General features: G+C 63.0%; 2 protein-coding genes across 2 annotated transcripts; both read right to left on the bottom strand.

Moving 5' to 3' along the window:
* Positions 1–204: 204 nt before the first annotated feature.
* PQBP1 (polyglutamine binding protein 1) lies at positions 205–7,005 on the bottom strand. Its single transcript, XM_058822444.1, has 7 exons — positions 6,942–7,005; positions 5,819–5,932; positions 4,397–4,508; positions 2,833–2,942; positions 1,938–2,030; positions 985–1,045; positions 205–547 (listed from the first exon to the last, which is right to left on the bottom strand). Exons 2-7 carry the CDS (start codon positions 5,883–5,885, stop codon positions 397–399), a joined length of 594 nt encoding a protein of 197 aa, XP_058678427.1. The 5' UTR covers positions 5,886–5,932; positions 6,942–7,005; the 3' UTR covers positions 205–396.
* On the bottom strand, positions 6,125–23,255 carry PRICKLE3 (prickle planar cell polarity protein 3). The gene is made up of 14 exons (XM_058822291.1): positions 23,214–23,255; positions 21,734–21,810; positions 21,175–21,355; positions 18,308–18,421; positions 16,543–16,680; positions 12,679–12,894; positions 10,631–10,814; positions 8,958–9,123; positions 8,791–8,837; positions 8,055–8,230; positions 7,869–7,997; positions 7,690–7,809; positions 6,321–6,347; positions 6,125–6,208 (listed from the first exon to the last, which is right to left on the bottom strand). The coding sequence occupies exons 1-14, from the start codon at positions 23,253–23,255 to the stop codon at positions 6,125–6,127; spliced, it is 1,701 nt and encodes a 566-aa protein (XP_058678274.1).
* Between the last annotated feature and the right edge of the window lie 900 nt (positions 23,256–24,155).

Below are 24,155 nucleotides of genomic sequence, written 5' to 3'. Positions count from 1 at the left end.
GTTTTGGGGATCCCTGGAGCTTTGTGGGTTCCTGGGTGGGCTGGTGAGGGTTTTGGGGTGCCCCATTCTGGGCTGGGATGATGGGGGTTTTGGGGTTTCCCCAGTTTCGGGGTGCCCATTTTGGGGTGCCCTGTCAGTCCTTGCCCCGCGAGGCCTCGGTGTTGGCACGCAGCAGTTGGGGGTTTCTGGGGGGGGGGGGTTTATTGGGGGTTTTGGGGTGTCCCCGGTTTTGGGGTGTCCCCAGTTTTGGGATGAGGGTTTCGGGGTGCCCCCATCTCAGTCCTTGCCCCGCGAGGCCTCGGCGTTGGCGCGCAGCCGTTGGGGGTTTCTGGGGGGGGTTTATTGGGGGTTTTGGGGTGTCCCCGGTTTCGGGGTGCCCATTTTGGGGTGCCCCCGTCAGTCCTTGCCCCGCGAGGCCTCGGCGTTGGCGCGCAGCACGGCGCCCGGGCTGGGGTACGGCCGCTGCTGGAACAGGGGCCCGGCCGCCGTCGTGTCCGCGCCCGTCTTGGCCTCGTTGCGCTTGGGCAGCCCCGTGGACCACGTCCCGCTGGGGGGCACCGGGAATGGGGGTCAGGGGGGCACCCCAAAACACGGGCACCCCCAAATCACCCCAAAATTCGCCCCAAAACTCCCCCCAAAACCCGGGGAACCCCAAAACCCGGGGCACCCAAAACACGGGGCGCCCCAAAACCCCCCACAAAACCCCCCCCAAACCTGGGGCACCTCAAACCCCCCCAAAACTCGAGCACCCTAAAACCCAACCCCCCCCCCCAAACCCGGGGCACCCTAAAACCACCCCCAAATCCCCCCCCAAACCCCCCCAAAACTCGGGGCATCCCAAAACCCACCCAAACCCAGGGCACCCCAAACCCCCCCCCCAAACCCGGAGCACCCCAAACCCCTCCCCCAAACCCGGGGCACCCCAAAACCCCCCCCCCCCAAAACCCAGAGCACCCCAAAGCCCCCCGTTAGCCCAGCCCGTACCGGGGCGCGTCCGAGTAGGCGCTGGGGTCCATCGGGTCCAGCTCCTCGTCCTTGCGGCCGCCTGGGGGGCACAGGGGGGTCAGCACAGCCCCGGAGCACCCCAGAATCCTGGGGGACCCCCTTGGAGCCCCCAAAATCCCCAGGACCCCCCTCACAGCCCCCAAAATCCCCAGGGGAATCCCCCAGAACGCTCAGAGCCCCCCAAAATCCTGAGGAATCCCCTAAAATCCTAAGGCACCCCTCCCCCAGAATGTTTGGAGCCCCCCAAAATCTTGTGGGATCCCTCCCAGCACACTCAGAGCTCCCCAAAATCCCGGGACCCCCCCTAAACTCCCCAAAATCCCACAACCCTCCCAGAACGCTTGGAGCACCCCAAAATCCTTGGGGAAACCCCAGAACCCCCAAAATCCTGAGGGACCCCCCTTGGAACGCTCAGAGCACCCTGAAATCCAGGGGGACCCCACCCAGAACACTCTCAGAGACCCCCAAAATCCCAGGGAGCTCCCCAAGAACACTTGGAGACCCCCAAAATCCCAGGGACACCCCCCAGAACGCTCAGAGCCCCCCAAAATCCTGAGGAATCCCCTCGAAACCCAAGGAACCCCTCCCCCAGCATGCTTGGAGCCCCCCAGAATCTTGGGGGATCTCTGCCTGGAATGCTCAGAGCTCCCCAAAATCCCGGGGGGTCCCTCCTCAGAATCCTCAGAGCCCCCCAAAATCCTGGGGGAATCTGCCTGGAACACATGGAGCCGCCCAAAATCTTGGGGGATCCCTCCTTGAAATGTTCAGAGCCCCCCAAAATCCTGGGACCCCCCGGAATGCTCAGAGCACCCTGAAATCCCTGGGGAACCCCCAGAACCCCTGAAATCCTGAGGGACCCGCCTGCCAAAACGCTTGGAGCACCCCAAAACCCCTGGGGACCCCCCCAAAATTTCGGGGACCCCCCTGGGTACCTTTCTTGCCCTTGGGGTACGGAGCCAGCTCCTCCCGCCGGTGCCCCCGGCGCTCCCGTGGCGCCTCCTCCTTCTCGGGGGGCTCCTCGGCCTCTGCGGGGGCACCGCGGCTCAGGGGGGACCCCAAATCCATGGGGGGGACCCCAGATACCCCTCAGGTTTGGGGGACCCTCCCAAATGGAGTTTGGTGACTCCTCACATTCCCCCGTGGCGTTTGGGGGATCCCCCCCTGGACACCCCTGAGGGGTTTGGGGACCCCCCAATTCCCCCTCGGGGTTTTGGGGACCCCCGAGATCCACCCGCAGGATTTGGGGACTGCCCAGACCACCCACCCGGGGTTTTGGGGGCCCCCATCAGGTTTTGGGGACACCCCCGGTTTTTGGGGTTCCCCCCCGTTTCCCCCTGGCATTTTGGGGCCCCTCCAAGGTTTTGAGGTTCCCCCTAGGTTTTGCCCCCCCCCCGGAGTTTTGGGGTCCCTGCCAGTTCCCCTGCCCAGTTTTTGGGGTCCCCCCCAGGTTTTGGGCATCCCTCCCAGTTTCCCCCCCATGTTTTTGGGACCCTCCCCCACGTTTTGGGGTCCCCACCAGTTTCTCCCCCAGGTTTTGGGGCTCCTCCCGGTTTTGAGGACCTGCCCAAGTTTTGGGGACCCCCCCCAGTTAACCCCCAGGTTTTGGAAACCCCCCCCCCCCCCGAGTTTTTGGGTTCCTCCCAGATTTTGGGGTTCCCCCAGTTTCCCCTCCAGGTTTTGGGGACTCCCCTGGGTATTGGGATTCCCCCCCCCCAGGTTTTGGGGTCCCTCCAAGGTTTTGGGGTTCCCCTGGCTTTTGGGTATGCCCCAGTTTTGGAGTCCTCCCCCGTTTTTGGGCTCCCCCCATTTCGGGGTCCCCCCCATCACCTGCAGCCCCCCGCGCTCTCCGGGCGGGTTTGGTGATGACGGAGTTGGGGTCGCTCGGGGACAGCCACGACACCAGGTCCGTGTCCACGTTCCAGTAATAGGGCAGCCCGCTGCAGGGGACAGGAAATGGGGCTGTGGGACCCCACAGAGCCCCACGGACCCCACAGAGCCCCATAGAGCCCCACGGACCCCACAGAGCCCCATGGATCCTACAGAGCCCCATAGAGCCCCATGGATCCTAGAGAGCCCCATAGAGCCCCACGGACCCCACAGAGCCCCATGGATCCTACAGGGCCCCATAGAGCCCCACGGACCCCACAGAGCCGGGGGCAGCCACGACACCAGGGCCGTGAGCACGTTGCAGTAATAGGGCAGCCCGCTGTGGGGAACGGGGCTGTGGGACCCATGGGTCTTACAGGGCCATGGAGGAGGCCCTACAGAGCCATGGGGGGAGCTATGGACCCTATAGAGCCCTATGGATCCTATAGGGCTGTGGGGGGTCCTATAGAGCCATGGGGGGCTATGGACCCTATACAGCCCAGGGGAGGGCCCTGTAGAGCCTTATGGACTCTATAAAGCCCTGACAGATCCTATAGAGCCATGGGGGGCCCTATAGAGCTCAGAGAGGGCCCTATGGATCCTACAAAGACATCGGGGTGGGGGGCAATGGACCTTATAGAGCCCTATGGACCCTACAGAACCATGAGAGAGCCCTACGGACCCTATAGAGCCCAGGGCCCCTATAGAGCCCAGGAAAGGGCCCTATGGATCCTACAGACGCTGGGAGGGGCCCTATGGACCCTAGAGATGCCTATGGACCCTGCAGAGTCCTGAGGAGGCCCTACGGAGCCATGAGAGAGCCTATAGACCCTGTAGAGCCCAGGGAGGGGCCCTATAGAGCTCAGGGGGGGCCCTATGGACCCTACAGACCCTATAGCCCCCAGAGTGCCCAGCAGAGCTTCTATAGGTGCCCAGCAGCTGTAAAGGGTCCCTGTAGGGCCGGAAAGTGTGACCCTGACCCCACAGGTCCTGAGGGGGGGCGGGTACAGACCCCATAACGCCTGGAGAGGAACCTACAGCACGGGGAGGGTCCCTACAGCCCCTGTGGGGTGTGTGGAGGGGCCCTATAGCCATGGGAACCCCTGAGGAGGAGCCCTATAGATACTATAGGGGCGGGAAAGGACCTATAGGGTCCCTACAGCTAGGAGAGGGTGCTGATAACTCTGGGGGAACCCACAGGAAGGACCCTATGGCCCTATAGGGGGGTATGGACACCAGGGGTGCTCCTACTGCCCCTACAGGTGTTCCTACAGCCCCTGTAGGTGTTCCTATAGGCCCTGTAGGTGTTCCTACAGGCCTCATAGATGTTCCTAGAGGCCCTATAGGACCCAGGGGGTCCCTATAACACCAGGGGGGTTCCCAGAGCCAGCAGGGAGGGTCTCCCCAGGATGGGAGGGGTCTCCCTGTGTGGGGAGGGGTCTCCCCAGGATGGGAGGGGTCTCCCTGTGTGGGGAGGGGTCTCCCCAGGATGGGAGGGGTCTCCCTGTGTGGGGAGGGCTCTCACCAGGTGGGGTCGATGACTTTGTACCAGGGCGGCATCAGCCCCTCGAGCCGCGAGGCCTCGTAATCCACGTGGGCGTCGTCGTAATCCTCAGCGATGATCTCCTCCTCGGGCTCTGGGCGGGGCATCAGCATGGCCACGCCCACCAGCCCACACCCCGCCCACTGTCACACCCACTGCCCCAATCCTCAGCAATTATCTCCTCGGGCTCTGGGCGGGGTCGTCAGACTGACCACGCCCACCAACCAAAACCCCACCCACTGCCACGCCGACTGCCCCAATCCACCCCAATCCTCAGCAATGATCTCCTCGGGCTCTGGGTGGGGTGTCAGCATGGCCACACCCATCGCCCCAAACCCCGCCCACTGCCACGCCCACTGTCCAAGCCACACTCTCTGTCCAAAGCCCACCCACAACCTTTGGTGTGAATCTCAGGCTCTGGGGCGTGGCCATCAGCCTGACCCCGCCCACTGCCACACCTGCAGCCACACCCAGTGCCCCAGCCCCTCTCCAGTGCTGGGCAATGGGCTGGGGTGGGGCTGGGATGAGAGCCCCGCCCACAGCCCAGAGCCACACCCACCAATGAGCCATGCTCCCTGCCCAGAGCCACACCCACAGCCCAGAGCCACACCCACCCATGAGCCACACCCACCAATGAGCCACACCCTGCCCAGAGCCACGCCCACAGCCCAGAGCCACACCCACCCATGAGCCACACCCACCAATGAGCCACACCCACAGCCCAGAGCCACAGCCCAGAGCCACACCCACCAATGAGCCACACCCTGCCCAGAGCCACAGCCCAGAGCCACACCCACCAATGAGCCACACCCACAGCCCAGAGCCACAGCCCAGAGTCACACCCACCCATGAGCCACACCCACCAATGAGCCACACCCTGCTCAGAGCCACACCCACAGCCCAGAGCCACACCCACCATGAGCCACACCCTGCCCAGAGCCACACCCACAGCCCAGAGCCACACCCACCCATGAGCCACACCCACCAATGAGCCACACCCTGCCCAGAGCCACACCCACAGCCCAGAGCCACACCCACCCATGAGCCACACCCACCAATGAGCCACACCCTGCCCAGAGCCACACCCACAGCCCAGAGTCACACCCACCCATGAGCCACACCCACCCATGAGCCACACCCTGCTCAGAGCCACACCCACAGCCCAGAGCCACACCCACCAATGAGCCACACCCACAGCCCAGAGCCACACCCACCCATGAGCCCCACCCTGGCCATAGCGCCACCCACAGCAGAGACCACCACCCACAACTCAGAACCACGCCCACTGCCAATAGCCCCGCCCACTACCCCACCCCCACCTGGCAATCATTACCCGGGGTCTGGGGGCGGGCACACCCAGGTCACGCCCCCAGCCCCACCCACCCAAGCCCCACCCCCTCTCACCCGGCTCCACGTGCTTGAGCAGCCCCCGCTTGGCCAGGCGGGACTGGAGAGCCACGGGCAGCGGCATGGCCGGGGAACGGCACCGGGAACACCGGGATCAGCACCAGAGTCAGACTGCAGAGAACGCCGGGACACGGCGGTCAGCACCGGGACAGCACCAAGAGACAGACTGGGGACAGCACCGGGACAGCACCGGGACACCGGGATAGCACTGGGACAGACTGGGGACAGCACTGGACAGGGGGCAGCACCGGGAATACATTGGGGATAGCACCGGGACAGCACCGGGACAGCACCGGACAGGGGTCAGCACCGGGACATCAGGGGGACAGCACTGGAGACAGACCGGGGACAGCACCAGGAATGCACCGGGAACACCGGGGACAGCGCCTGGGACAGACGGGACAGCAGCGGGACACCGGGGACAGGGGTCAGCACTGGGAATGCTCCGGGACAGATGGGGACAGCACGGTCTGGGGGCACGGGACAGAGGGGTCAGCACCGGGAACACCCGGGAATACACCGGGAACTACGGGGAACAGACCGGGAATACACCGGGAACCACGGGGAACACCCGGGAATACACCGGGAACACACCGGGAGCCCCGCAGAGCCCCGGACCCCACTGCGGGCACAGCACGGGGGTGCTCGGTGCCGGGACCCCCCGAACGTCCCCGGGACCCTCAGAGCCCCCTCGGTGTCCCGGGAAACCCCTCGGGCACCGGGGAGAGCCCCGGAACCGGCAAAGGAGCCCCGAGAGCCCTGGAACCCCCCGGGAGCAGCGGGAAGTGCCCCGGGAACCCCGGGAACCACCCCGGGAACCCCAGTTTGGTCGCAGCTCAGTCCCAGTTCCCCCGGTTCGGTCTCAGTTGCCCCAGTTCGGTCCCAGTTCAATCCCAGTTCAGTCCCAGTTACCCCAGTTCGGTCCCAGTTACCCCAGTTCAATCCCAGTTCAATCCCAGTTCAATCCTAGTTACCCCAGCCCGGTCCCAGTTACCCCAGTTCAATCCCAGTTACCCCAGTTCAGTCCCAGTTCAATCCCAGTTCAGTCCCAGTTCAATCCCAGTTACCCCAGTTCAATCCCAGTTCAGTCCCAGTTCAATCCCAGTTCAATCCCAGTTACCCCAGTTCGGTCCCGGCTCCCACCGGAAGCCGCCCCTGGCCTCGCGCCGCTCACGTGACCTCGCTGCCCCTTTGGCCCCGCCCCCGTTACCCCGGTAACGGCCCGGCGTTTCCGCCGACCACGTGACCCCCTCCGACCAATCAGCCGCGGGACGGCGCGGGCGCCCGGCCAATCAGCGCGCAGGAGCGCCGTGCGCGCGGTGCGGGACCCTCATGGGCGCCGCCATGTTGGGGGGGGCGGCGGCCCCGCGCTGTTTTGGGGGGGTCTCCGTTCAAAATGGCGGCCCTGGGGGCTCCGGGCCCCTCCCGGGCCCACCCCGAGCCCGCTCCGCTCCCCCCCCCCACGGCACCAGGGCTCCAAAGACACCGGGAACCGAACAGGGGCTCTGCCCCTTTATTAAAACTGTGCTCGAGGGGTCAAAGGTCACCGGGCACGGGTCGGGAGGTCCCTGAGGCGGCCACGGGGGTCACAGTGCAAAGGTCACGCCCCGGAGGTGGGGCAGAGGTCAAAGGTCAGCAGAGCCCTGAGGGGGCAGAGGTCAAAGGTCAGCAGCAAAGGCCCCGGAGGAGAGCAGAGGTCAAAGGTCAGCAACAGGAGGTCACCAGGAGGTCCCTGAGGTTGGGGCCACCAAGAGAGGTCAGAGGGCCAGCACAGGGGTCAGCGGGGTCACAGAGAGGTCAGGGGTCAGAGATCACACAGAGGGGTCAGAGAGGGGTCAGGGGTCACAGAGACATCACAGAGGTCCCACAGAGATCAGCCGCTCCAGGCAGAGGTCAGAGGTCACCCAGAGGTCAGAGGTCACGGGGTCAGGCCAGGCGGCAGCCCCGGGAGCGGGGCCGGGGGCGGAGCTGGGGTTGGTGGGCGGGGTCTGGGGAGGCCCCGGGGGGGCGGAGCTGCGGGGGGAGGGGGATGGGCTCCCCCAGGAACAGCCCCTCCCATGATGACGATGATGATGATGATGATGATGATGATGATGATGAAGGCCAGCGGGGACGGCCCCGGCCCCTCCCCCTCCGCAGGGTTGGGGGGGAGCCCCGGGGGGGGGAGGGGCCGGGCCTGGAGGGGTGAGGGGAGGGGGCACAGGGGGTGGGGGGGAGGGGAGGGGCCGGGGGCGGCTCCCAGGTCGGGCAGGGAGTGGCGGTGGGGGGAGGGGCCATGGGGGGTGGGTCCGTGGGGGGCGGGGCCGGAGGGGGAGGGGGCGGGGCCGGTGGGGGCGGGGCGGGGCGCTGCCCCCAGCTCGGGCAGGGAGTGGCGGTTGGGACCCCCCCGGCGGAACCGGGGCTGCCAGCCTGCGGGGGAGGGGCCCGGTGAGCCCAGTTAGCCCCAGTTCCTCCCAGTTCCTCCCAGTTCCTCCCAGTGAGCCTCTCCAGCGCTGCCCCCAGGGCGCCCAGTAATCCCCCCACTGCTCCCCGTTCCCCACAATCCCAGTCCCCCCCAGTGGTGCCCCCTGGTCCCCCCCACACCCTCCCAGTTCCCCCCAGTTCCCCCCAGTTCCCCCCAGTCCCTCCCCATTCTTCCCCCCCAGTCCTTTCCATTGCTCTCCCCACCTTCCCAGTCCCTCCCAGTGCCCTCCCAGTACCCCCCAGTCCCTCTCCCAGTTCCTCCCAGTGCTCCCCCAGTCCCTCCCAGCCCCCTCCTGCCCCCCACTCTCCCCATTCTCCCCCAATGCCCTCCCAGTCCCTTCCAGCTCTCCCCAGTCCATCCCATTTCCCCCAGTTCCTCCCAGTCCATCCCAATTCACCCCCGCAGTGCCTCCCACTGCCCCCTCACCCTCCCCATTCTCCCCCAATGCCCTCCCAATCCCATCCAGTTCCCCCCCAGTCCCATTCCCAGTTCCCCCCAGTCTCACCAGCCGGGGGTGCCCCTCCCCAGGATCGCCTCCGGGGGGCGCTGCGGTGCCCGGGGCTGTTGCTGTTGTTGTTCCCGGTGCTGTTCCCGTTCCCGGTGCTGTTCCCGTTCCCGGTGCTGTTTTTCCCGGTGCTGTTCCCGTTCCCGGTGCTGTTCCCGTTCCCGGTGCTGTCGTTGTCGCTGCCGGGGGCGCAGTGGGGGGAGCAGAAGATTTGCCCCCCCCGGGGCAGGAAGGGCCGGCCCAGCAGGGGGCGCCCGCAGGGGGCACAGCGGAAACAGCCGGGGAGGGGGTGCCAGTGCTGCCCCCTGTGGGTGACGTGGGGGTCCTGCAGGCCTGGGGATAATGGGGACAGTGAGAGACAGTGAGGGGACAATGGGGACAGTGAGGGACCCTGGGGACAATGGGGACAGTAAGGGACAGTGAGGGGACAATGGGGACAATGGGGACAGTGAGAGACCCTGGGGACACTGGGGGTGCCAGTGCTGCCCCCTGTGGGTGACATGGGGATCCTGCAGGCCTGGGGACAGACAGGGGACAATGGGGACAGTGAGAGACAGTGAGAGACAGTGAGGGGACAATGGGGACACTGGGGACAGTGAGGGGACAATGGGGACACTGGGGGTGCCAGTGCTGCCCCCTGTGGGTGACGTGGGGATCCTGCAGGCCTGGGGACAGACAGGGGACAATGGGGACAGTGAGGGACCCCCAGACCACCCCGAGGACCCCCACAAACTCCCCCTGAACCCCCTTAGGATCCTCTGGGACCCCCAAAACTTCTCTGGGGACCCCCACACTGCCCCTGGGGACCCCAAACCCCCACTGGAAACCCCCCATGTACCCTCCCCTAGGGATCCCCAAACCCCCCCAGGGACCCTCTTAGGACCCTCTGGGACCCCCAAACCGCTCCTGGGTACCCCCAAACTACTCCTGGGACCCCTAAACCTCCACTGGAGTCCCCCATAAACCCACCTGAGGACCCTAAGTCCCCCCTGGGACCCCCAAACCCCTCCGAGGACACCCTTAGGACCACCTGGGGACCCCCCAAACCCCCCAGGAGCTGCCAAATTGCCCCAAGGGACTCCATCAGGACCCCCCGGGACCCCCAAACGCGCCTGGGAACCCCCTTAGGACCCCACAGGGACCCTTTAAGATCCCCGGGGACCCCCAAATCTTCCCCCAGGGAACCCCAACCCGCTCCCAGGGACCCCCTAGGACCCCCAAACTGCTCTGGCGACCCCAACACCCCCCCAGGGACCCCTAAACTGTCCCTGGAGTCTCCCATAAACGCCCCTGGGGACCCCAAAGCCCCCTAGGAACCCCCAAACTGCCCCAGAGACCCCCTTAGGAGCCTCTGGGGACTCCCTAGGACCTGCTAGGGACCCCCAAAACTTCCCCTGGGGAGCCCCAAACTGCCCCAGGGACCCCCAAATCCACCCCGGGACCCCCATGAACCCCCCTGAGGACTCCCCAACCGCCCCTGGGACCCCAAAACCCCTCTGAGGACCCCTTTAGGACCCCCTGGGACCCCTAACCTCTCCAAGGACCCCTTTAGGACTCCCTGGGACCCCCAAAACTGCCCCTGGTGACCCACAAAACTTCCCCTGGTGCCCCCAAACGCCCCATGGAGACCCTGAAACTGCCCCTGGGACCCCCTTGGGGACCCCCACACCACTCTGGGAACCCCAAACCCCCCTTGGAGACCTTCATTAACCCCCCTGGGGACCCCCAAGTCCCCCCTGGGACCCCCAAATCCCCCTGGGGACCCCAAAACCCCCTGGGCCCTCTTAGGACCCCCCTAGGACCCCCCCAGGGACCCCCCGTGCCCCCCATTGCCCCTCACCGATGGGGTCCCCGCAGGTGTCGCACAGGTGGGCGCGGCGGGCGCGGCAGGGGGGGCACAGGGGCTGCCCCTCCCCCCCGGGCACAGTTTGGGGGTCCAGGGCCCCCTCGCACTCGAGGCAGCGCAGGTGGCGCAGGTGCCAGCGGCGCCCCCCGGCCTCGGCGCAGGGACCCCCGAAAATCAGCTGGGAATGGGGGGAAATGGGGGGGTCAGGGACACAGAGACCCCCCCCCCCAAAATCCCCCCGGCCTCGGCGCAGGGACCCCCGAAAATCAGCTGGGAATGGGGGGAAATGGGGGGGGTCAGGGACACAGAGACCCCCGGGACCCCTAGAGACCCCCAGAACCCCCCAAAGAGACCCCCCAGTGCCCCCCAAAAATCAGCTGGGGGGCACCAAGGGGAGATGGGGGAGAGGGGGGGCCCAGCACTCAAAGAACCCCTCGGCACCCCAAAACCACCCAGAGCACCCCAAAACCACCCCCAGCACCCCACAACCACCCCCAGCACCCCATAACCCCCTCATAACCACCCACACCCACCCCATAACTGCTCCCAGCACCCCATAACCACCCCCAACACCCCATAACTGCTCCCAGCACCCCATAACCACACCCCATACCCACCCCATAACTGTTCTCTGCACCCCACACCCACAATGAGCACCCCATACCCACCCTATAACTGCACCCAGCACCCCATAACCCCCTACAACCACACTGAGCACCCCATAACCACCCCATAACCACATCTCAGCACCCCATAACCACCCCATAACCACTGACAGCACCCCCAAACCACCCCATAACCACACTGAGCACCCCATAACCACCCCATAACCACTCTGTAACCGCACTGCAGCACCCCATATCTGTCCCTAACTGCTCCCAGCACCCCATAACCACAGTGAGCACCCCATAACTGCCCCTTAACCACCCCATAACCACAGTGAGCACCCCATAACTACCCCATAATCACATCCCGGCACCCCGTAACCACACTGAGCACCCCATAAACACACTGAGCGTCCCATAACCACATTGAGCACCCCATAGCCACCCCATAACCACGGACAGCACCCTATAACCACCCCATAACAACAGTGAACACCCCATAACCACATCCCAGTACCCCATAACCACACTGAGTGTCCCATAACCACCCCATAATCATTGACAGTACCCCAAAACCACCCATATCCACCCCATAACCACTCATTGCACCCCATCCCCACCCCATAACCACCCATCCCCACCCCATATCCCCTGTACCTCGTCACACCCGGAGCAGCGGCGCTGCACGCTGTCCCTGTGGTGCCGCCCCATAACCACCCTGAGCACCCCATAACCACCCATAACCACCCTGAGCACCCCATAACCACTGACAGCACCTCATACCCACCCCATAACTGTCCATAGCACCCCATAACCACCCCATAACCACACTGAGCACCCCATAACCATCCATAACCACATTGAGCACCCCATAACCAGCCCATAACGACTGACAGCACCTCATACCCACCCCATAACTGTCCATAACACCCCATAACCACCCTGAGCACCCCATAACTGCCCATAGCAACCCCATAACCACCCCATAACCACACTGAGTACCACATAACCAGACTGAGCACTCCATAACTGCTCACAGCACCCCATAACTACACTGAGCACACCATAATCGTTGATAGCATGCCAAAACCACCCCAAAACCACCCCATAACCACACTCAGCACCCCATAACTGCTCCCAGCACCCCATATCCCCCATACCTCATCGCACCCAGGGCACCGGTGTCTGACGCTGTCCCCATGGTGCCGCCCCATAACCAGCCCCATATCCCCCATTCCCGCCCCATATCCCCCGTACCTCATCGCACCCAGGGCAGCAGTGCCGCGCGCTGTCCCCGTGGTGCCGCCCCATAACCCCACTGAGCACCCCACACCTCCGTACCTCATCGCACCCGGGGCACCGGTGCCGCGCGCTGTCCCCGTGGTGCCGCCCCATAACCAGCCCCCTATCCCCCATTCCCGCCCCACACCTCCGTACCTCATCGCACCCGGGGCACCGGTGCCGCACGCTGTCCCCGTGGTGCCGCCCGCACAGCAGCCGCGCCCCGCCGCTGTCCCCGGGGCAGAAGTAGATCAGGTCCACGAGGGGCTGCTGGCACTGCTGGCACCGGAAACAGCGCGGGTGCCAGCACAGCCCGAGCCCGGCCCGCGCCGCGAACACGGCCAGGGCCCCGCCGCGCACCGCAGCTCCGCACTGAGGGAGAAACGGGGAACGGGGGGAATTGGGGTAACACCCCCATTTACAGCCCCCCATCCATCACAACACGGCCAGGGCCCCGCCGCGCACCGCGGCCCCGCACTGAGGGAGAAACCGGGAAATGGGGGGGAATTGGGGTGTGATACCCCTGTTATAGCCCCCCATCCATCACAACGGGGTCAGGGACCCGCCACGCACCGCGGCACCGCACTAGGGAACAACGGGGAAATGGGGGGCTCGAAATCTGGGGTAACACCCCCGGTTATGGCCCCCAAACCCTCAGCCTGGGGGGTCAGGGGGCGGCCCCGCACTGCGGGATACATGGGGAAACGGGGGGCTCCAAGTTTGGGGTAACACCCCCGGTTACAGCTCCCCCATCCATCACAACAGGGGGTCAGGGGGCGGCCCCGCACTGCGGGATACATGGGGAAATGGGGCTGGGAATTGGGGGGTGATACCCCCATTTTACAGCCTCCCACCCATCAGCCTGGGGGGTCAGGGGGGGCCTGGATTTGGGGTGAGATCCCCCCGTTTGCAGCCCCTCATCCATCACAACAGGGGGTCAGGGGGGGCACAGAATTTGGGGGGTGATACCCCCATTTTACAGCCTCCCACCCCTCAGCCTGGGGGGTCAGGGGGCAGCCCCACGCTGAGGGATAAACGGGGAAACGGGGGTGGGAAATGGGGGGTGATCCCCCTGGTTGTAGCCCCCAGTCCCTCAGACTGGGGGGTCGGGGGGGCCCGGAATTGGGGGGTAACACCCCCGGATATAGTCCCCCATCTCTTAAAAGAGGGGGTCACAGGGCGGCCCCGCACTGCGGGGAAATGGGGGTCAGGGGAGGCACCGGGATTTGGGGGATAACACCTCGGTTATAGCCCCCAACCCATCACAACACGGGTCTGGGGGGCACCAGGAATTGGGGTGCAACCCCCCCATTTACAGCCTCTCACCCCTCAGCTGGGGAGTCAGGGGGTGCCGAGAACTGGGGTAACACCCCCGGTTATAGCCCCCATCCATTACAACAGGGGGTCAGGGGGCACTGCAACCCCCCAGTACGGACCCCCACCCATAACCCTGGGGGGGTCAGGGGAGGCACCGGGGTTTGGGGTATAACACCCTCGGTTACAGGCCCCCACCCATCACAACAGGGGGGTCAGGGGGTGCCCCCACACTGCGGGAACAGGGGTCAGGAAATTTGGGGTGTAGCAGCCCCATTTTACAGCCCCCCACCCATAAACCTGGGGGGGTCAGGAGGGCACACCCACACTGCAGGGAAACAGGTCAGGGGGGCTGGAATTTGGGGTGTAGCCCTCCCTGGTACAGACCCCCCACCCATAAACCTAGGGGGGTCAGGGGGGGCCGGGAATTTGGGGTTTAACCCCTCCCCATTATAGCCCCCCACCCCTCAGCCTGGGGGGGTCAGGGGGGTCGGGAATTGGGGTGTAACCTCCCCATTTTACAGCCTCCCACCCCTCACAACAGGGGTCAGGGGGGCACCCCGGGAATTGGGGTGTAACACCCCCGGTACAGAACCCCCACCCCTCAGCCTGAGGGGGTCAGGGGGGGCACCAGGAATTGGGGTGTAACTGCCCAGTTATAGCCCCCTACCCATCACAACAGGGTTCAGGGGCCCCAGGAATTTGAGGTGCAACTCCCCTTCCCCCCAGTTATAGCCCCCCACCCCTGCTTTGGGCTTTTCTTCCCCATTTTTGGGCAGCCCCACAAACATTCCATTCCCCGTTCCCCCCTTTTTGGGGTTCCACCCTCATAACGGGGCATTGCACCCCCTGTGTTTGGGGTGCTGAGAGTGAATATGGGGCGGTGATGGGGTGGATGTGGGGTGGTTATGGGGTGCTATGGAGTGGATATGAGGTGGTTATGGGGTGCAGTGGGTGGTTATGGATGGTTATGGGTGGTTATGGGGTGGTTATGGGGTGGTTATGGGTTCATTTGGGTGGTTACGGCGTGCAATGGATGGTTATGGGGTGGTTGTGGGTGGTTATGAGGTGGATATGGGCGAATACGAGGTGAATATGGGGTTAATATGGGGTGGATATCGGGTGCAATAAGTGGTTATGGGGTGGATATGGGTAGTTATGGGGTGCAAGAAGTGGTTATGGGGTGGTTACAGGTGATGATGGGGGTGCAATGGGTGGTTGTGGGGTGGTTATGGGTGGATATGGGGTGCTATGGATGGTTATGGGGTGGATATGGGGTGGTGATGGGGTGGATATGGGTGGATATGGGGTGCAATGAGTAGTTATGGATGGTTATGGGGTGATTAGGGGGTGCTGAAGGTGGATATGGGGTGGATAGGGGGTGCAGTGGATGGTTATGGGTGGTTATGGGGTGGATGTGGGTGGATATGGGGCAGATATTGGTTCATTTGGGTGGTTATGGGGTGGATATGGGTGGTTATGGATGGTTATGGGGTGGTTATGGGGTGCTGAGGGTGATTTTGGGACTGCCAGGACCCCCCCACACTGCAGGCAAATGGGGGCTCAAGGGGCACCCTGAGATTTTGGGGTGCAATCCCCCAAACCAGCACCCCCCGCTTTTGGGGTGCCATTTTTGGGGTGCCCGTTTTCGGGGTGCCGTTTTCAGTGTGCCCATTTTTGGTGTGCCCATTTTTGGGATGCTATTTTAGGGTGCCATTTTTAGGGTGCTCATTTTAGAGATGCCATTTTTAGTGTGCCCGTTTTTGGGGTGCTCGTTTTTGGGGTGCTCGTTTTTGGGTGCTGTTTTAGGATACCATTTTTGGGGTGCCCGTTTCCCACCCGTTTTGGGGTGCCATTTTTAGGGTACCCATTTTTGGAGTGCTGTTTTTAGTGTGCCCGTTTATGGGGTCCCATTTTAGTGGTGCAATTTTTAGGGTGCTCTTTTTGGGGTGCCTGTTTTCAGCCCATTTTTGGGTACCATTTTTAGGGCGCTGTTTTAGGCTGCCATTTTTAGTGTGCCTGTTTTTGAGGTGCTGTTTTCGGGGTGACCACTTTTGGGGTGCCCATTTTTGGGGTGTCTGTTTTTAGGGTGCCATTTTTGGGGTGCCCGTTTTCAGCCTATTTTGGGGTGCCATTTTTAGGGTGCTCTTTTTGGGGTGCTGTTTTAGGCTGCCATTTTTAGTGTGCCCATTTTTCAGGTGCTGCTTTTGGGGTGCCCATTTTTGGAGTGCCCATGTTTGGAGTGTTCATTTTTGGGGTGCCCGGTTTTGGGGTGCCATTTTTAGGGTGCTCATTTTAGAGGTGCCATTTTTAGTGTGCCCATTTTTGGGGTGCCCATTTAAGGGTGCTCATTTTTGGGGTGCTCATTTTAGGCTGCCATTTTTAGTGTGCCCATTTTTGGGGTGCCGTTTTAGGCTGCCGTTTTTGGGGTGCCAATTATGGGGTGCTGTTTTAGGGGTGCCCATATTAGAGGTGCCATTTTTGGGGTGCCCATGTTGGGGTCCCCTTCTTGTGGTGCTCATTTTTTGGGGTACCCATTTTTAGCGTCCCCTTTATGGAGTGCCCATTTTTGGAGTCCCATTTTTGGGGTGCCCATTTTCTGCCCATTTTGGGGGTGCCCATTTCAGAAGTGCCATTTTAGGGGTGCCCATTTTCTGCCCATTTTGGGGTGCCCATTTTTGGGTTCCGTTTTTGGGGTGCCCCCACCTGCTGGCACACGGCCCCCTCGCTGGTCAGGGGCAGGGGCCGGACGCTCCCCTGGCCCAAATTCTCCCGTTTGCGGCGTTGGGCGAAAAGTTTCAGCTCCCGACGCTCGGCCTCGTCCAGGTCGTGGCAGAACTGGGGCTGGGAAGGGGTGGGGGAACCTCAGACCACCCCAAAATACCCCAAAAATATCCCAACACTACCTAGAGACACCAAATGCATCCCAAAAATACCTAGAAACACCAACCCCTCCCCAAAAACACCCTTGAACAACCCAAATCACTCCAAAAATACCCTTGAACAATGGAAATCCACCCCAAAAATGCCCTCAAACAACCCAAACCAAAACCCCCTCAAACCCAAATCCACCCTAAAAACGCCCTTGAACAACCCAAAACTGCCCCCAAAACACCCTCAAACAACCCAAAACCACCCCAAAAATGCCTTAGAACAACCCAAGACCACCCTACACCAACTCAAGAATACAATAAAACACCACAAAACACCCTGAAATAACCCAATTCCCCCAAAACACCTGGAATCACACCCCTAAATAGCCCCAAACGCCCCCAAAACCCCCTTTGTGCCATCCAAAACTGCCTCAAATACCCCAAAACCCTCTTTGTTGCATCCAAAACCACCCCAAATTCCCCAAAACCCACTTTGTACCATCCAAAACCAACCCAAATACCCCAAACCCTCACCAAAATCCCCTTTGTACCATCCAAAACTACCCCAAACCCCCTCAAACACCACTTAACAGCATTTCAGAACACCTGAAATTCCTCAAAAATCCCCAAAAAAAACCACTCAGTACCAACCAAAACCACCCCAAATACCCCAAGCGCCATTTTATAGCGTCCCGAAGCCACCCCAAATACCCCCAAAAGCCCACAAAAACTGCTTTGAACCATCCAAAAACGCCTCAAATTCCCCAAATACCCCAAAAAGCTCGTTGTAGCACCCAAAACCGCCCCAAATTCCACAAAATCCCCCCAAAACCCGTTTGTACCATCCAAACCCGCCCCAAATACCCCAAACCCCGCCCCCAAAAAAAACACTTTGTACCATCCAAAACGGCCTTAAACTCCCCCAAAACCCCGCAAAACCGCTTTGTACCATCCAAAAACACCCCAAACCGCCCCCAAAAACATTTTGTACCAGCCAAACCCACCCCAAACACCAGTTTATAGCATCCCAAAACCGCTCCAAATCCCCTCCAAAACCCCCCAAAAGCCACTTTGTACCCTCCAAAATCTCCTCAAATACCCCAAATCCCCCTCCAAAACCACTTTGTACCATCCAAAACTGCCCTAAACACCCCAAATACCATTTTGCAGCATCCAAACCCACCCTAAATACCCCCAAAACTACTTTGTACCATTCAAAAATGCCCCCAAAACCCCCCAAAAACCACTTTGAACTATCGAAAACCACCCCAAATACCCCAAAACCGCTTTGTACCAGACAAACCCGCCCCAAACACCCCAAACATCACTTTATAGCATTCCAAAACCGCTCCAAATACCCCCAAAACCCCCCAAAAGCTGCTTTGTACCCTCCAAAATCTCCTCAAATACCCCAAATCCCCCTCCAAAGCTGCTTTTTACCATCCAACCCCACCCCAAACATCACTTTGTAGCATCCCAAAACCGCCCCAAATTGCCCAAACCTGCCTTTAAAACCCCCAGAAAAAGCCCCAAAATCAGCTGCAAACGGCTCAGGAGGTCCCAACCGCGCCCCCCGGAGCGCCCCGGTCCCCGCTCACCTCGAGGTCGTGCGGGGGCAGCTGCCGCAGCAGCTCCCGCAGCCGGTGCCGCTCCCCGGGGCTGCGGAGCCGCGGCACCAGCGCGGGCGGGAGCAGCGAGAAGTACTGACACACCTACAGGGGGCGGGGCTTATCGGGGCGGGGCTTATCGGGGCGGGGCTTATTGGGGCGGGAGCAGCGAGAAGTACTGACACACCTACAGGGGCGGGGCTTAATGGGGCGGGGCTTATCGGGGCGGGAGCAGCGAGAAGTACTGACACACCTACAGGGGGCGGGGCTTAATGGGGCGGGGCTTATCGGGGCGGGGCTTAATGGGGCGGGAGCAGCGAGAAGTACTGACACACATGGGGGGGCTTAGTGTGGGCGGGGCTTAACGGGGCGGGGCTTATCGGGGGCAGCGAGAAGTACTGACACACCTGGGCAGGGGGCAGGGCTTAATGGGGCGGGGCCATAGGGGCAGGGCTTAACGGGAGCAGTGAGAAATATTGACACACCTGCACAGGGGGCGGGGCTTAGTGGAGCAGGGCCAAAGGGGGCGGGGCTTAATGGAGCGTGAGCAGCAAGAACTGACACACCTGGGCAGGAGGCAGGGCTTAATGGGGCAGGGCACCGGGGGGCGGGGCTTAACAGGAGTGGGAAGTACTGAAACACCTGAGGGGTGGGGCTTAATGGGGCAGGGCACCCGGGCGGGGCTTAATGGGAGCAGCAAGAAATATTGACACACCTACAGGGGGTGGGGCTTAATGGGGCAGGGCTAAATGGGGCAGGGCTTAACGGGAGCAGTGAGAAATACTGACACACCTGCACAGGGGGCGGGGCTTAGAGGGGCGGGAGAAGCAAGAACTGACACACCAGGGCAGGAGGCAGTGCTTAATGGGGCGGGGCACCTGGGGGCGGGGCTTAATGGGAGCAGCAAGAAATACGGACACACCTGCACAGGGGGTGGGGCTAAATGGGGCGGGCCTTAACGGGAGCAGCAAAATCTGACACACCTGAAGGGGTGGGGCTTAATGGAGTGGGGCACCCGGGGGCAGGGCTTAATGCAAAATGCGAGAATAACTGACACACCTGGGGCGTGGCTTAGTGGGGCAGGACAGCTGGGGGCGGGGCTAAATGGGGCACGAGCAGCTAGAAGAACTGACGCACCTGAGGGGTGGGGCTTAATGGGGTGGGGCTAAATGGGTGGGGATTAATGGGAGCAGTGAGAGGCACTGGCACACCTGGGGGCGCGGCTTAATGGGGCAGGGTGTAACGGGAGCAGCGAAAAGAACGGGCACACTTGGGTGGGGCGGGGCTTAATGGGGTGTGGCACAAGGGGTGGGGCTATGTGGGGCAGGTGGGAAAAGTACTGGGACACCTGGAGAGGGCAGGGCTTAGCAGGGTGGGACAAAAAAGGCGGGGCTAAGATGTTTGCCATGGGTGGGGCTTCAGAGGGGTGTCCAATGATGGGCGGGGCTTGGAGCGGTGTGGCCCAAGGGGTGGGGTTTGATGGGACAGGTGCGAGAGGCACAGGGTCACCTGTGGGGAAGGGGGTGGAGCTTAAGTAGGTGTGACTGGGCAGGGTGGGGTTGATTGGCTGGGGCCTCACTGGGGGCGTGGCTTCACCGTGGGGTGGGGCAGGTGAGAAAATCCTGCACAGGGAAATGGGGTGGGGCTTCACCAGTGGGTGTGGCCTGGAGGGGGTGTGTCCCACAGGAGGGTGGGGCTTGCCTGGGGCGGGGCTTCACTGGGGGTGGGGCTTCAGGGGGCAGGGGTGAGAAATCCCTGAGGGGAGATGGGGGTGGGGCTTATGGGGGCGGGGCCTCAACAGGGTGGGACATGATGTGGCAGGTGGGAGGGGTTTCTGGCAGAGGGGGTGGGGCTTCAGAAGGTGGGCGTGGCTTGATTGTAAAGGCATGGCCTGGGCTTGGCTTGGGCAAGGGAGGGGTCTGTGGGGTGGGCGGGGCCTGGGTGGGACTGGGGAGCCCCAGGAGGGGTTTGGGGGGGTCTGGGGGGGGGTCAGGGCTCTATTGGGGGGGATCCCAGGGGATCTGTGGTCTGTGCAGGGGTCAGGGGATTCTGGGGGGGTCAGAATTTGGGGGGACATGGATGGGGGGTCTCCATCCCTTGGGGGGTTTTGGGGGTCCCGGTGGGGGTGGGGGGCACAGACGGGGGGTCTCCATCCCTCGGGTATTTTTGGGGTCCCAGGGGCTTTTCGGGTCACGGGGGGGAGGGGGTCAGAACATTTTGGGGATACATGGATGGGGGGGTTCCATCCCTTGAGGGGTTGTGGGGTCCCAGGGAGAATCTCATCATTTTAGGGGGCACAGATGTGGGGCTCCCCATCCCTGGGGTGTTTTTGGGGTCCTGGGGGGATGGTGGGGGCACAGATGGGGGGGGTCTCCATCCCTCAGGTGGTTTTGGGGTCCCGGGGGGGTCAGCACATTTTGGGGAGCACAGATGGGGGGGGTCTCCATCCCTGGGGTGGTTTTGGGGTCCCAGGGGTTTTTTGGCGGTCCCGGGGCAGTTTGGGGGTCCCGGTGGGGTTTTGTGGCTCCCTGTGTGTTTTTTTGGGGGTCCTGGTGTGTTGTTTTGGGGGTCCCTGGTGTGTGTTTTTGGGGGATCCCTGGTGTGTTTCTTTGGGGGCCCCGGGGGTGTTTTTGGGGGGTCTCTGGTGTGTTTTTGGGGGATCCCTGGTGTGTTTTTTTGGGGGCCCCAGGGGTGTTTTTGGGGGGTCCCTGGTGTGTTTTTGGGGGATCCCTGGTGTGTTTTTTTGGGGACCCCGGGGCTGTTTTTGGGGGGTCCCTGGTGTGTTTTTTGGGGGTCCCTGCTGTGTGTGTTTTGGGGGGTCCCTGGTGTGTTTATTTTGGGGGTCCCGGGGGCATTACCTGGTCAGGGCTGAGGCCGGGGGGCGCCCACGCGAACTCGTCGGCCGAGCACCCCGAGTCCTCGGAGCCGGGGGGGGGGTGGGACTCGGGGAGCAGCCGGGCCAGGACCCCCTGCAGGGCCGGGGGCACCCCGCCCCCCACGTGCTCCCCCCGCGGGCACTTGCAGTGCTGGCACAGCTTCCTGCGGAGGGGAACCCCGAAATAGGGTCAGGGACACCCCGAAATAGGGTCGGGAGCGCCCCAAAATCTGGGGATAGGGCACCCCGAAATACGGTCGGGGGCAGCCCAAAATCTGGGGATGGGGCACCCTAAAATCTGATCATGGGGACCCCAAAATTTGGTAGTGGGGCACCCCGAAATATGGTCAGGGGCACCCCGAAATAGGGTCAGAGACACCCTGAAATCTGGGGATGGGGCACCCCAAAATCCCCCTCCCACCGGGGGGACACCCCAAAACGCCCATCCCATGCTAAGGGGATGATGTGGGACACCCCAAATCCCCTCCCAGGGGCTCCCCAAAATCCCCTCCCACCCCAGGGTACCCCCAATCCGCTCTCACCTCCAGGGGTGCTCCTGGAAGCCCGGGCACAGCTCCCGGCACACCCGGCACGGCCGGCCCCGCTCGGGGTCCTGGGCCTGGGGGCAAAACAGGGGGGTCAGGGGCACCCCAAAAATGGTCTGGGGTACAGGGGCACCCCGAAATCCCCTTCCCATCCCAGGGGGGTCAGGGACACCCCAAAAACGGCCTGGGGGGTCAGGGGGACCCCAAAAATGGTCTGGGGTATGGGGGGGAACCCCAAAAACGGCTGGGGGATCAGGAGGGTCAGGGGGGACCCCAAAAATGGTCTGGGGGTAAAGGGGGACCCCAAAAATGGCCTGAGGGTCCGGGGACCCCAAAATCCCCTTCACATCATAGAGGGGGCAGGGGCACCCAAAAAACGGCCTGGGGTACCGGGGGACCCCAAAATCCCCTTCACACCTCAGGGGGGTACAGGGGGACCCCAAAATCCCCTTGCCATCCCAGGGGAGACCCCAAAATCTGCCTCCCATCCCAGGGGGGTACAGGGAGGTCAGGGGGAACCCCAAATACGGCCGGAGGGGGCACAGGGGAACCCCAAAATAGCCTGGCGGGCACAGGGCGGGAGGGATACCCCAAAAATGGACTGGGGGGTCATGGGGACCCCAAAATGGCCTGGGGACACATGGGGGTCATGGGGACCCCAAAAACGGCCGGGGGGGCACAGGAGGGTCGGAGGGGGCACCTCAAAATTTCCTTCCCATTTCAGGGGGTCAGGGGCACCCCAAAAACGGCCTGGAGGGGTCAGGTGCACCCCAAAGATGGCCTGGGGGTCGGGGAAGTAGGGGGCCCCCAAAATGGCCTGGGGGGCACAGGGGGGTCGGGGGGGGGCACCTCAATATCCCCTTCTCATCCCAGGGACACCCTATGGGAGACCCCAAAAACTGTGGGGGGGGGACACCCCAAAACCATCCAGGAGGAGTGGCAGAGGCACCCCAAAATGCTGGAGCTGGGGGGGCTGGGGGGCCCAAAAATGGGGTCCGGGGGGGGCTGGGCAGGAAAAAGGGGGGGCGCAGTGAAAGGGGTGAAGGGGCTGTGGGGGTCACCCCGGAAATGGGGTCTGGGGGTGGGCACACGTGGGGTCAGGGGGAAACCCCAAAAACGGGGTCGGGGATGGTTGGGGGGAACCCCACAAATGGGGAGGGGGGTTGGGGGTCTCACAGGGGCTGGGGGGATTCACCCCATAACCACCCCAACCCTACAGCCCCCCTTAACTCCTGAGCTCTTTCCTGCAGCTCCCTGTGAGACCCCCGAGCCACAGACCCCCCCCAAATCCCCAGGGACCCCTCCCCATGAGCCCCCCAAAACCCCAAAACGCCCCCAAAGCGCCCCCAAACCTGCTCCAAAGCGACCCCAAAAACCCAGAGCCCCTCGGGCTCTCCAAAGACCCCAAAGCGGCCCCAAAGCGCCCCCAGAGCCCCCCAAAATCCCCCCGGCCACCCCCGGTCCCCCCGCCCCTCACGGCTCGCTCCGATCGCCGCCGCCGGGACCCCCGCGTGAACATGGCGGGCCTTGGCCACGCCCCTTCGCGCTGGCCACGCCCTCACCTGCGGGAGGCCCCGCCCCTTTCAGGTAGACGGAGAGGTAAGCCCCGCCCATTCACACGAGGCCACGCCCCCATCGGGCCGGGCTTTTGTAACCTCCAAGCCCCGCCCCCAGCAGCTCTGGCCACGCCCACCGCGCTGGCCACGCCCCTCGGTCAGAGCTGGGGGGATCGGGGGCTCTGAGGGGGGGCGGGGGTTGGGGGGTTCGGGGGGTTCGGGGCTTTGGGGTTCGGGAGATTGAGGTTTGGGGGTTCGGGGAAGTTTGGGGTTCGGGAGATTGAGGTTTGGGGGTTCGGGGAAGTTTGGGGTTTGGAGATTGAGGTTTGGGGGCTCGAGTTTTGGGGGGCTCTAAAACCGGGGGCTCAGGGGTTCGGGGGGTGTTCGTGGTTTAGGGGTTCGGGGTTTGGGGGTTTGGGGGCTCGGGGTTAGGGGGTTCGGGGCTTTTGGGGGATTTGGGGCAGTTTGGGGTTTGGGGGTTTCGGGGTTCGGGGTTTTAGAGGGCTCTGAAAGGGGGGCTCGGGAGTTTGGGGGTTCGGGATTTGAGGGGCTCGGGGGGTTTGGGAGCTCGGGGATTGTGGGGTTCGGGGGGGCTTGGGGGTTGGGGGCGTCTGGGGGCTCTGAGGTGGGGAAGGTTCGGGGAATTCAGTGGTTCGGGGGTTTCTGGGGTTTGGGGCTTTTGGGGACTGTGTGGGTTCGGGGTTTGGGGGTTCAGGGGGTTCAGGGGCTCGGGGGGTTTTGGGGGGCTCAGAGGTTTTGGGGGGCTTTGGGAGCTCGGGGTTTTTTGGGGTGCCCGGTGCGACCAGGAGGGTTTGAGGATTTGGGGGATTTTGGGGCCGTTCCGGGCATTTTTGGGGGTTCGG

Source organism: Ammospiza caudacuta, chromosome 32, assembly GCF_027887145.1.
Source record: "Ammospiza caudacuta isolate bAmmCau1 chromosome 32, bAmmCau1.pri, whole genome shotgun sequence".
In the NCBI taxonomy this organism is placed as follows: domain Eukaryota; kingdom Metazoa; phylum Chordata; class Aves; order Passeriformes; family Passerellidae; genus Ammospiza; species Ammospiza caudacuta.
This window is presented reverse-complemented; position numbering and strand designations above follow the sequence as displayed.

Bases quoted from the DNA above. Each gene is read 5' to 3' on its own strand.
- PRICKLE3 (XM_058822291.1), bottom strand. From the start codon at position 23,255: ATGTTCACGCGGGGGTCCCGGCGGCGGCGATCGGAGCGAGCC. The intron at 10,815-12,678 runs GTACGGAGGTGT...CCCCATTCCCAG, and splicing joins GGTGCCCCGGGTGCGATGAG to CTGATTTTCGGGGGTCCCTG. The intron at 9,124-10,630 runs GTGAGGGGCAAT...CATTATCCCCAG, and splicing joins CACCTGCGGGGACCCCATCG to GCCTGCAGGACCCCCACGTC.
- PQBP1 (XM_058822444.1), bottom strand. From the start codon at position 5,885: ATGCCGCTGCCCGTGGCTCTCCAGTCCCGCCTGGCCAAGCGGGGGCTG. The intron at 4,509-5,818 runs GTGAGAGGGGGT...TGCCCCGCCCAG, and splicing joins GCTCAAGCACGTGGAGCCGG to AGCCCGAGGAGGAGATCATC. The intron at 2,943-4,396 runs GTGAGAGCCCTC...TGTCCCCTGCAG, and splicing joins AAAGTCATCGACCCCACCTG to CGGGCTGCCCTATTACTGGA.